Source organism: Punica granatum, unplaced genomic scaffold (genome assembly GCF_007655135.1).
Source record: "Punica granatum isolate Tunisia-2019 unplaced genomic scaffold, ASM765513v2 Contig00325, whole genome shotgun sequence".
In the NCBI taxonomy this organism is placed as follows: Eukaryota; Viridiplantae; Streptophyta; class Magnoliopsida; order Myrtales; family Lythraceae; genus Punica; species Punica granatum.
Window position 1 is genome coordinate 79,749 of NW_022204284.1, and position 13,291 is coordinate 93,039.

General features: G+C 35.2%; 1 protein-coding gene across 1 annotated transcript; it reads left to right on the forward strand.

Moving 5' to 3' along the window:
* The first annotated feature begins 8,706 nt into the window (after nt 1–8,706).
* Nucleotides 8,707–9,682, forward strand: LOC116190135 (citrate-binding protein-like). Its single transcript, XM_031519795.1, has 2 exons — nt 8,707–9,025; nt 9,133–9,682. Exons 1-2 carry the CDS (start codon nt 8,753–8,755, stop codon nt 9,514–9,516), a joined length of 657 nt encoding a protein of 218 aa, XP_031375655.1. The 5' UTR covers nt 8,707–8,752; the 3' UTR covers nt 9,517–9,682.
* Nucleotides 9,683–13,291: the final 3,609 nt, after the last annotated feature.

Sequence of the window (13,291 nt, forward strand, 5' to 3'; positions counted from 1 at the left end):
TTATAGTGTACCTATGTGCTGAGGGTAGGGAGGGAATGGGAAGGGACCAAGAATTTAAGGCTTTGGTTTGGAAGTATTGTTGCTGAAACAAAAAGTGCTAAAATATAATTGTAGAAAAATAACTGCTAATTTTAGAATAAGTAAAAGTTTAATTGTCATGGGTCGGACCACTGGAGTCCGGTAAGTTTCCAGGTTGTATTGCTCGACGTATTACATGTTTGGGCAAGTTATACGCACTAAATCAGCTAGAACAGAAAAGAGGATGACATGAATGTAACCTTAATGTTATCAATTCCCGAACTTTCAAAATAGTAACTTAACCATGTAACCGATATTATTACCTAGTTCTCTCCTTAAACAGAACCAGAGGAAATAGAACGCGAGAAGGTATTGAGTTAAATGCTTCATTGAATCTAACTAGGCTATTAACGTGACGAGCACTGATAAGGAAGTCAACGAGATGATCACTCATAAAGCAGTCGTCCAATCTGCCCTGCCCCTGCCAAGTTCTCCAGAAATCTTCACAAACCAAGAAAACTGAATCATCCTGCAAAACCGTTCCTAACCGAACCGGAAAAACCGAATTAATCAGTTACGGGAATAATTCTGTTCGGAAATTTGAAAGAAAAACTGGTCATGAGACGGTTATGATTTTTAAAATTAGAAACTGCAATTAACCATTTCTTGCTGAATATAGATATTTTTAATTTATATTATTATAGTTAATATTAATATAATATGAAAGTCAATGGAATCTTCGTCTTTTGAAAAAAAAATCCTAGTTTAGCGATTCCCATTTCATTTTTACATACTTGTCTATATTATATATATATATATATAATATTATATTATAGTTAATCAAAGAAATGTCAAACTAATAATCTAAATTCCTAATTGGCTAATTCCCATTTTTATCTTTGTGATGTGTTGAATTGTTAGTGAATGGTTTGGAGTCTTTTTGTTCTTGATTTTAGATTTTTTTTAAAATTTTCTAAATATCGGTACGGTCTGGTTTACCGAATCAGAAAACCGATTATATTTTGAGAAGGTTTTTTCATTCTAATACAGTTACGGTTTCTGAAATTCTTGAACTGAAAATTCGGAATGGTTACGGTTTATGCCAAAAACAGTACCGAACAGTTCCGTGCCTACCCGTAGCGATATATGCCCCATGTGACGATGGGTTTGTGGTGGGTTTAGCCAGAGAAATCAGCTTTTATACCATAAAATTTATATACCAAACCCTTTTGTTGATAAATCGGTGAATTTGGAGGATATACTAAAAACATTGAGTAGAATTGTTTTCAAATGTAAGGTTATTCTAAAATCAATATAATTTCTAAAATAACATAAATAATAATTGTATTGCAAAAACAATAAAATCTTTTAAATCGATTTCATAAGTTCTGATTAGTTCCATTTTCTTTGTATTATTTTCTTGGAATAAACATTTATCACTCCACCTAGTTTTGTTGCGAATGCAAACCTGGATTATGGAGCGAACATCAACAAAGAAGTTCGGCGAGGAGAAGAACTATATCAAGTTATGCCAAACTATATATTCTGGTGGAAATTCTATTGCCAATGCCAGTTGAAATCCTCATTTAATTTAAGAAGATTTGCAAGCTCTAATGCGAACTAGTCACAAATATTACGCCAAAAGGCATCTCATCAATCTTCGGAGAAATCATGGTGTGCTTCGGGTTTGTGTGTAATGTCAGACGTCGTGGCTCGGACTATGGGGAAAAACACTCGTATTTGTTTTTAAATTTCAACTACAAGAAGGTGAAAGCATCCAATAATGATTTATACTCGGAAGATTTCTTTGACAGCAATTGGTCTATGATAGAAAGTACAAACTACACGATTCGTGGTCTTGGCATTCTACAGTGGATTATTTCCCATCAATATACTGAATGCATTTTGATTGATGGTGTCCATTGATTAGATAATTTCAGGTCATTAAGGTAGATAATGTTCTAGGGACCAATTTACATTGTCGTTCAGTATTTGAATCGTTTTCATTCGATCTCCCGAGTAGCTTATCATATGAATTTCAACTACCGCTGTTTGGGATTATGACCAATCACAGTCCACGTCTATCTCAATTGTTCTCCAATTTATTTTGTTTCTACTTTTGGTCGGACGACTTTCAATTGATCATCACAACCTTTATTCCTTTGAAAGCATCAGAATGCAAACTGTTAAATAAAACCCCGTCCTATTTCGCCTCCATGATTTTTATTACATGAATACTATAGATTATATGGTGTTTTTAAGTGAACTCCTGCGGAGTACCAATCGGTGGAATTTAGCTTTGATGGGTCTTACCAATTAAAGGATGGATACTAGTGTCATAAATTGAAAAGAATTTTTCGACTCGTATCGACACCATGGAAGAAGGATTGGGCTGATAATCACTACCATGATGGAGTTCGCACGCTATGGATCAACTATAATATCCTCCAGATCTCCATGAAATGCACATAATCTGAGCTAACCATGGAAATCCTATTTTAAGGCCAGGAATTGGTCTTCGTCCGCTCTAGAATTGACATTAATTGGATACCCTTCCTTTGGCAGGTGCGTGCCTACCATGTAAAATCTAAATATCCGTGCTCTGTTTCAACATATAAATTTCTTTCTGGGTGCGTGCAGCATATATACGCAGGGGTCCCATATGAGATTGTCAATACGAATCATGGATGGTACATAATCGATGAAAGTGGGTAGGGAGACAATCTCAAGATATAGAATACATATATAGTACAAGAGATTATTCGAATACATATGCCTAATTTTTATAAGTATTGTGTAGAATGCGTATATGTATTCTTCAAATACATATACCAATTAAATTCATGATCAAGTCTCTACTTAATTGATATATCGTGCAGCTTTTAATTTATCCATGAATTAGGGCAAAGAAGGGAAGGGAAGGAAAGTCTTATAGAATTTTCGAGAACTGATCCCTGATAAAATTTTCTGCCTCTTTTCTTTCCTTTCCTTTCGTCTCTCTTTCTATCCAAACGGAGGTTAAAAGAAACTTAAATCATAGGGAAAGAGTTTTTTTGTGCTTTGATCATTTACCATGTAATGCGAAAGGGTGCATCAGCTATCTCTCCATCCGCTTGGCTATTTGCATGGATAGCATACAATCCACCAATCGTTGACTTAGTTTGCCAGGAAAACTAATCCAACTATAAGATAATATAATAATGTTACTATGTTAAGATGGACTTCCATAAAACGAAAACCGGATAAAACATAAGAACATTGTATGTAAATCCAAATTTACAATGCAGCAAAAAAAAAAAAATGAAGGTGATACCGAGACATCTGGCCGACAGAAGATGACCATGGAAGTCGCGCCATGTACACAATTATATTCTTAATGTCTTAATTATAACTCAAGGTCGGGATCAATAGCGTCGTTGTCACTGCAAATTGGACTATCCCTTTTTTTTATTTAAATTTCTCTAGAAAATATCAAAGAACTGAACTATTTCAATTATAAAGAGACCCATGGATTGAAGAACTAAACAATTTTAAAGAATGAAATTGCCATTATGATAAAGGTCTATACCCAACCCAGATCTGCTTAAGCTGGTAAATGAATGGAGCCAAATTTCTTATACATCCAGGGTTTTCTTTTATTGTCTTTGGATTGAAGATTTCAATCACCACACGCTATCCTCACATGACAACATAAACTTTAACACTTGACCTTGTGTAAAATGCACCCTTGAAAACATCTGCATAAGCAATTTAACTGTGGTGTTATCAATTAAATATTAAATCTCGGCCTCGACAATGGACTAGGCCAGAAATGGGCGAAGTCTTCCTCAGTAATTCGGGTTAGGAGACCTGATATGAGATGGAATATGCAACTTTCCACTTTGGATGACCTTCAACCACACACTTATAATAAAATGAAAATCTTAATCTTAATCTTAATAATAATAACTAATAAAGGGATATAGGTGGTCTCAATGAATATCGAATTTGGAATCTCTTGATTGCCAGGCGAATGAGTGCGTCATTGCACTACACCTTCTTTGATATGTGAAATTTCATTTTACTAATCTCTTATTTGGATTGTCCCTCCATTTCCTTTCAGATCCAAAAATAGTTTGCATGTAATAAATAGGGTGAGTTGACCACCCTCCCCTTCAAAAGCATCTTAAGGGGGGGGGGGGGGGGGGGGGGGGGGGGGTACTGGTTTGTATACGTACCTGAGCCGAGCTGAGTCGAGTCGAGTCGAGTCGTGTGTTGGCAAGGTCAAGCTTGGATCATACCTTGAAAAAAGTCAAGTTCGGGCTTGCTCAGGAACTTACTTGTGTATTAGATTCAACACGAACACTCAGTTTGCAATCTCAGTAGTTTATGCAGTATAAAATGTTATAATTGAAAAGTACAGCAATAGGAGCGTTGATGTTCATGAAATTGAATAACTAAAAATCATAAGAAGGAAGATAAGGAGAATATGTGATTTTAGTGCTACCTTATGAAGCATATAAATGAGGTATTTGCCCAGCAAACCATAGCCTTCCTCCAAGGGACACATATGCTGGGCTCTCTCATTGCTTTCCATGCACTGGAGGTGGAATTGGAAAACTTCCCTTTTGCACTTTTCAGGATTACTCTCTCTAAGTTTGTTGGCAAGTTTGATTACTTGGTCAAGCCTTGCTTGCCAGTGGCGGCTGCGCTCCTGAATCTGATCATTTTCAAAGAATGGAGCCTGGCTGCACTAAAGCTCCTGCTCGGTCTTGGATAAGAGTCCTTAGCATTTGGGCACTATTGTGGAGAGGAAGAGGTGAAATGAAACATTGTTCCTTATACAATGCGGCGGCCTTTGGACTTGGTCTTTAGCTGCTGTTGTATCTTTACGAGTTTCCATATTTTCAGGCTTCATGAGAATATAAAGCCAATAACAGACAATCTTGTGTGCCAAGCATTTGCATACTTGCAAACTGCAACTTATGCCCCACTGAACCACCCGATTGCCACAGCGCCTCCTACAGCTGCACTCTCTCCAGCACTCCTTGATAAATTTCTTTTTTAGGTGGCCTTCGCAGGCTTGTAGAGCCCCACCATTTGATCTTTCAAGGGGACACTCTTGGCAATGGAAGTGGGAGCGCCTTCTGTGTTCACGAATCATAGCAGTACACTCTTCCAAAAAAACTTTCCTTCTCAAGGCCTCTTACTGTATATGCAAACTCACCTCCATTTAATTTGCACCAGCACAAGCATAGGGCACAGTTGATGACAGGCAATCAACACTGCAACTTGGACAACAGCTTCAGCCATCGATCTGAGCAAGAGAAAACCTGACAGATGCACCTTCACAAATTAGGCTCTGTGGTGTATAGAGAAAGGAGGGTGGGACCGTATTGTTGATCTCATTGATCCAACAGATATTGTCTATTTCTTCCCCTTTGGTGATATCATCACCTTTAAGAGTAGTGTGCTGGACTCCAGGAGTTGCTTGCCACTGTGCATGTGTCAAGCGATGTGGACCAGTGTCTTCAGATTGTGCCAATTGGGTACTTTCAGTAGTCTGAGTAGACCCGTTGGAGATAGCTTCCTCAATACCTTGTGCGGATTCATTTCAACGATCAGATGTTACAGATGGCACAGGAAGTTTTTCTGTATCATTTCCAACATTACAAGCATCATCCAGGACAGGTATATGCAATACATCCTGCACTGGCCCCATGTCAACTGTTCTATTTGAAACTTTGATTTTGCAAATAAGTATAATTGATAAGATATGGTAATCTATAAAATACTTCTCAAAATTTTGTTTATTCAAATTTGGAATTCTCTCCTTTTTTTGGGTTTTTTTTTATTACAATTTAAATAATTATTTGAAATTTTAATTTTTTTCAAATAAATATAATTTATAAGATGTGATAATCTTTACAATATAATCTGAAATCTAAAATTTTTCAAATAAATATAATCTGGTAATATACAATAATTTGTAAAATATATGTGAATATTTTGAACATTACAAATTTTCTTTTGAAATTTTAGTTTTGCATATAATATAATTGTTAAGATATTGTACTCTATAGAATACGCTCTGCATTTTTAATTTATTCAAATAACAATAAATTTTTTCGATCTGATGAAAAATTCAGTATACTGCAATAGTAATTTATACACAGTATATTTTAAATTTTCAAATTTCCTAATAATATAATTATTTTTTGAGTGTTTGATCAATTTTTCATGTAAATATATATTTCGTACTATTCCGACAACACACAAGCTAATTTCCTAATATATATATATCAAAGCGGACTTCAGCTAGGCTTGACCTGATGGCCTCACAACCCTACTACTCAATGTAGTTTTTATCCGGACTCGATTTAATGGCCACAAAAGTCAAAGCATCCAGATCACTCAATGAATTTTCTTAGTTTTTGGTTTTTCATTTTAAATAAATGTTTCTTATAAATTTGATTATCCAAAAATTTATAGAATATTTCCTACATAAGATTTTGTAAAATCTGGAAGATTTATGAAAGTTTTTAATTTTATAGTTTTAATCACAAATTTTAATATTAAGCTAAGATATTATATTTGTATAATGTACGTTTGGTATAATTTATTAAATCAATCTATCAGCATATTATAAATAGAAATTTTAGTCTCAGATTATGACCGGTTTCATCAGTAGGAAATATTGTTACCAAATGACGTAATTTAGATTTCATCATAAAAGTATCAATTTTAGTAACGTACAATTACATTTTTTTAACTTCTTTAATATTAAATTGTAAATTCAAATGCCAATAGTCGTGTATATCTATATATTTATAATATATTTTATTGATGTCAAATTATAATCTTTAACAATTTTACACGTATCATAAACTTGATAAAAAAGGTAATGGAACATTTTCTATCCCTTGTGATGTACGAATTCCATGCCCAGTATAATAAGATTATAAAACAATAACGGATGGCCGTTGCCGTACACACCTACTAACCTTTGGGTCTTAGAGGTTCCCCTAGATGCTCTTATTACGTCCAACCCAATGTTCTAAATTGATCTATGGTTATGGCCGGTAATCCACGCTTTCGCAACATCACATCCACATTCAAAAGTTTATTTACTCACTAAGATGTTATGCTATGAAACTCCTACATTCGAAAGCGACATATGGGAATATTAAGCGATCTCTTTGCAAAGGTGTTCTCAGAGCTAGCATCTTAAAATGAGCAAGATGCCAAATTAGTATTCCCATCTGCGTATATGGATACTCGTGCCATAAGAAAATTGACTAAACATGATTGAGTAACCAATTGAGCATATGCAACTCAACAACGCAAAGTACGTTATGTAATGCTTATGAGTGTCCACATTAATTATCAGATTTACGAAAGCAGACGTTAATTACTTTGCAGCCGTCTCTGCCACGAATACCTTGCCCCTGTCGCCTTCAGTTGTTGCTTAATGCTGTAAATCCATCTTCATAAGTTGTTACCATATCGTGCCACGGTCCCCTTCTATACGCAACTATATTTTCCACTTGCGGATCATATTTCAGTTACAAGGAAAGTCAATCGTCTTAGTACAATAAAATAAGGAATTTTAATAGTTAATAAAGGGACACGTGGATTGCTTTAAGCGATTCGGCGCTTGTCTTGCTTAAGCAAGGCCTTGGGTCGAGTCCATGTGAAAGTAGAAAATTCTCGCTATGAGAACTTTACTCTTTATTGGGCCGATTCGGCTCGATTGGATTAGTCGGTTTCCAACTGAGTTTTTGGATACTGGGGTTCACAAAGAAAAAAAAAAAGGCACGGATGATCCCACAACAAGTATCGAACATGAAACTTCTTGATTACCGGGAGGTCCATGGATTTAGTACAATAAAAAAAATTAATTGCTAATAAAGGGGTATATAAGTATCGAACTTGCAACTTCTTGATTGTCAGACGAAAACATACGTTACTGCACTACACTCTCTTATAATTGCACTGCACTCTCTTTTGATTATATTACACCCTCTTTGATACTGGTCGTTCATATTGACATTTTGTCAAATTTGTTAAATACTTATATTGCCACAAAAATAGTAATATTGCCAAAAATTAAATAAATTGAAAAACAAAAAAATGCAAACCCAATCCTATGAGTGTAAACCCGCTGGAGCTACATGTTTCGTAAAGCATGTAATCTGATTGTCACGTAAAACTTGGAATCGAGTAATGTCAGCCGAATTATTAACTTCCGGGCATATCAAACCTCTCGGTTGTAGAGTTCATTTTCTTATAACACCTATAATACACGTGTTGCGATTACAGAAATCGTTAGCATAAAATTAGTTTTCACGAACCATCTACAATATAAAAGTCTGTTATGGTATGAAAGACCGATAAGCAAGGGAACTTTGATTCCCTCCTTATTATATGAAAGAAGCGAAATAGACAAAAATGAGCTCAGCGGGGATATGGGAAGGGTAAAAGAAGATTAATTTGGAATCTATGATCTAACCAGGTTACGAAAAGTACAATCGACGAGCCCAACGCTATCACCTTCCTGACTTTCAAAATTGGACAAGTTACATCCTTTGATATCTCCAAATTATTTCCGAATTTATCGGGCCGACATGTTCCATCATCAAACATATGAGGCCTGTCTATAAATACCATATTTCCAAACCCTGAGGACTAGAATCAGTTCGACATGCGTATTACAATATTCTCACCAAAAACTATTCAAGAATTCGCAAAACCGATGTGTTCCTTCAATTATTACCGTCTGATCTTTTTCTCTGCCCTACTTGTGAGTTTCCTGGGGCCGCAGCGCTATGCTAGTGCTGATCCAACCGACGGATTTACACCAGTTCCATTGCAGAATGGAAATTTTGTACTTGAGAAACCATACAACGTGCCGCTGACTGATCGTTACAGCCATGTGGATGGAGTTAACAAGCTTTGGGTATACAACCATGACAAGCCCTTCAAGCCAGGAAGCGACACCCGACCTCGCACAGAGATTCGTATCAAAGTATTGCCTAACATCACACCCACACAAATATGCATTCCTAGTTTTCCTACATTTACTAGACATTGTATGAGATTTACTGTATGTATCAATGCATGGTCTTTTGGTAGGGATGCGACTATTCATCGGGAGTATGGCAGTTTGAGGGCTACGCTTATGTGCCAAGAGGCACTTCTGGGGTAACCATTATGCAGATCCATGGTGCAGCAGAAGGGGCTACGACGTTGCAGCTAAGGATTTACAATGGGGTCATGAGGTACTACAAGTACGACCTGGTGGCTACAGATCTGTACGACAAGTGGTTCAGATTGAACGTGATCCACGATGTGGGCAAAGGCAAGTTGACTGTTTTCATTGACGGCGAACAGAAGTATGAAGGGCACGACCAGGGACCGGGAGACCTCTATTTCAAGTGCGGGGTCTATGCAGCACCGGAGAAATCTAGCAACTATATGGAATCGAGATGGAGAGACATTAAAATTTACAAAAAATGATGGTGTTGAAGTTGTGATTGTTGGTTTGCTATGTGACAGCACTTGCTCTTTTATATGTACCTTGTAATATGAAGTACTTAATAGGGTGGAGACACTTTAATCGTATCGATATTTTATTAAATATCACACGGTGGAATTACATAGAAAATTTCTTATACATGTATTATATTTTCCAACTCCGACCTAGACATGCTTTTTCTCTCTTTGTTATCCGTTCCAGCTCTCCTGAACCCTACTAAACTCGTAAATTTTAACCATTTAAAGATAAGGAAAAAAAAATATACGCTCTCACCTGATAATTAAGAGATTTCATATTCTATACTTAGTGGAGTACATGTGTTCATTTATTAGTTATTGAAATTTCTATCTTTTTGCGTAAGGTCAGTGACCTCCTTGTAAACGAAAACAAGATAAGAAAAAAAATTCATTGAAAATATCTCGTGACCAAGATTGGATTGACGTAAAAATGTAATTAGTCTCGGACAAGAAAATCCGTGATCGATCTCATCAAAAGCAGAAAAAGAAAATATCTACGGCGAAGAACCATTCCATGCTAATAAAATTCCCCCTCCAATTCCCCGAGGCCCTTCTTGCCGGATGGAGGATGTGTGGCATCAATGTCATTTCCCATACAAATTACTATTTGGTTTGAACTGATAATTTCCATTTAGATATCCGCTCACTTTAGTCATAAGATTTTTCTGGTGTATTTTTAGCTCCCGCCTCATGGGCAAATTAAGCACTGTTGGACAATATTACAGTTGCACTACACCTCATGGTTATACAGGTTAGGCATGATTGTAAACTCTCTTAGTTTATATCATAACATTCTCAATCTAGCATATAATTGCAATAAATATGTCAGCTGTGACAAGGAGAGTCACAAGGACAAAAAAAATCAATTTTTATACAACAAGACTAAGGAAGAGAGCAAGTTCTCGAAGAGCGGAGAGAATATAGAAGAAAGAGAAATTATGGTGCATTTGATTTTAGAGTTAAAGTAAGTTTGATTTTGATTTTGATTTTGATTGTGAAAAATGATAAATGAGATGAGATTATAAATTTGACTTGGAAAACATGTATTTTTGTTGTGGAGTGTGTTGAATTAAAATCAAAATCATGATTCTAAAATCAAATTTACAAATCAAACAGGGCCTTATAGTTTCTTTTTCTTTCGAATACAAGTAAGGCTTGTGGTCTGATACAATGAGATATAAATTCTAATAATTAATAAAGTGACACAATTAACTCAATTGAATATCGAATTTGGAATATCTTGGTTATCGAGACCTTCTTTGATGAAGTATATGGGCAAAACTCAATATGGACTCTGAGGTTAGATTGCACAAAAATCAACAGTTATTGTCTTACACGATCGGACTTAGATGTTGGATGCCAAAAAATTGTACATAGATTGTTCAGTTGGCTCAAATCCCGGATATTAATGCATGCCCATACAACGGTATAAATAATAAATCTACGATCTATGCCCAATTTATGGAAAAGGGACACACGCAAAACTCTCATATTATGAATTCTGAATTGTTATTGTTTCTGAATAGTCATCTGAAAGGGCTTGCAACTTTATCTTCACTTTACAATGCAGATATAATATCTTGACATGTTCAATTTGATACCATTTCCTCAACCCCCGAAATTCTTGCCCTTTTAATATAACTGACCAGGCACAAGTACATAGTAATTCCAGTACTTGTTTCTTGAGCCCAACACTTCCCTTCTTGAGTTCCTCACCACTCTTCAGCAACAAGTCTCCTCCTTCTCCACCAATGAGCTTTAACTCAGCTGGTAATATGCTAATATTCCAAGTACTAAGGTTGGAAGTTCAAGTCTCCTTGGGAGCAAATAGGGGGGAAATGTCCCCCTTATTTGCCGTCTTGCGAAAGTAGTACTCCAATTATCAACTTACGGACAAGCGGTATTCCTCTGATACTTCATTGGAATTGCAATGATAAGCCCAAGACCTTGAGTCATGGTGCAATTATGCCTCAAATCGGACAATACGCAGTTAGGTTTGGACTCGTATGGTTACGTCCTGTGGAGGTTGCTACACTGGTCGCCCCCGACCCCTTTTATCTGGCAAAAAAAATCTCCTCCTTCCCGGACAAGCTGCTCTGCCTCTTATGGAGTAGGAATAGAGAAGTAGTAAACAATTTATACATAACATATGTATATATGCGGGTGTGATAGCGGACCTGAGGTGGGCTCGGCTGATGGGATTCGAATAGAGCATTTTCAAAATTTTGACCTTTTTATTTTACAATTCATCCAACCATCTATCTATCTATCTATCTATTTATCTATCTTCTATCTGTTTATCTATAAAACTAAATCTCTTGTTTGAATGGACACATGTAAATCCCAGGACCTCTGATTGATGGTGTTCTTATGATACCTCATTAGCATTGCGGTAACAAGCACATGACCTTGAGTCATGGTATAGTTATGTCACAAATTTGACATCCGCAGCGGGGTTCAAGCCTGTATGATTATACCTTGTGGAGGTTGCTACACCGGTCGCCCTCGACCCCTTTTATCCAGCGCAAAAAAAAAAAAATCTCGTCCTTCCCCAACGAGCTGCTCTGCCTCTTGTGGAATAGGAATAGAGAAGTAGTAAACAATTTATTATATATATATGTATATGTATATGTATATATGTGTGTGTGATAGTGGACCTGAGGTGGGTTCGGCTGATGGGATTAGAATAGAGATTTTTCAAATTTTTGACCTTTCTATTTTACAATCCATCCAACCATCTATCTATCTCTCTATCTATAAAACTAAATCTCTTGTTTGAATGTCAAGCCAATAAAATTTTACTTTTTTTAAAAAAAAATTTATATTAGTTTATAATCTCTTCGAAGGCTTATATATATTTATATTTTAATAATTTATTTACTTAAATATAAAATTTTTACTTTAAGTAGCCACCAATCTATGTATCTATCAATAAAAATAAATCTCTTGTTTTAATGGACACTGGTCAAGGCAATAATTTTTTTATTTTGATTTTTATATTAGTTTATAATGTCATCTAATGCTTTCATACATTTATATTTTAATTCGCCGCCAATTTTTGGTGAAATGCAGGGTTATGGAGGCTATTGATAATCCTCGCTTGGATCGGTCATGGTCGCTAGTGCTTTAAATGAATTTCGGAGACCATTTAAAATTAACGGGATTCTCAATAATGATTTTTCAATTAAATTTGTACTTAATAAAATTATAATAATTATAATATTTCGTAATTATAGGTTTATTATATTATTATAATATGGTGCATATTTTCAAATGCTATAATACGCCCCATATATTTTTTGCATTTTATTGTTAAATAAAAGAATCCTCATAATATTTGAGTTAATTCTAGCATGATATCATGTGTCAAAAAGGTATCGGGACCAAATGAAATACGTTGCAGTAAGGACAAACTACATAGTAACATATAAAAAAATATGAGATACTAATGCAAAGGAATTAAGTAGAATTATATCCTAATAAATACAGTGACAATTCTATGTGTAACACAAATAGATATGGCATACCTGTAAAGCACGAATTAATATTTTAATATTCATAAAATTAATTATATCTCTATATTTAATATTACATATAAACTTTTATAATTTCATACTTTCTTGTCATGTTATTTATTTAAATTTTTCATTTTTTCTCTATAAAATTAATTATATCTCTATATGTTTATTAAATTAAGGGAATTTCAAATTTAGAGTGTTATCACAATTTTAAAATAAGT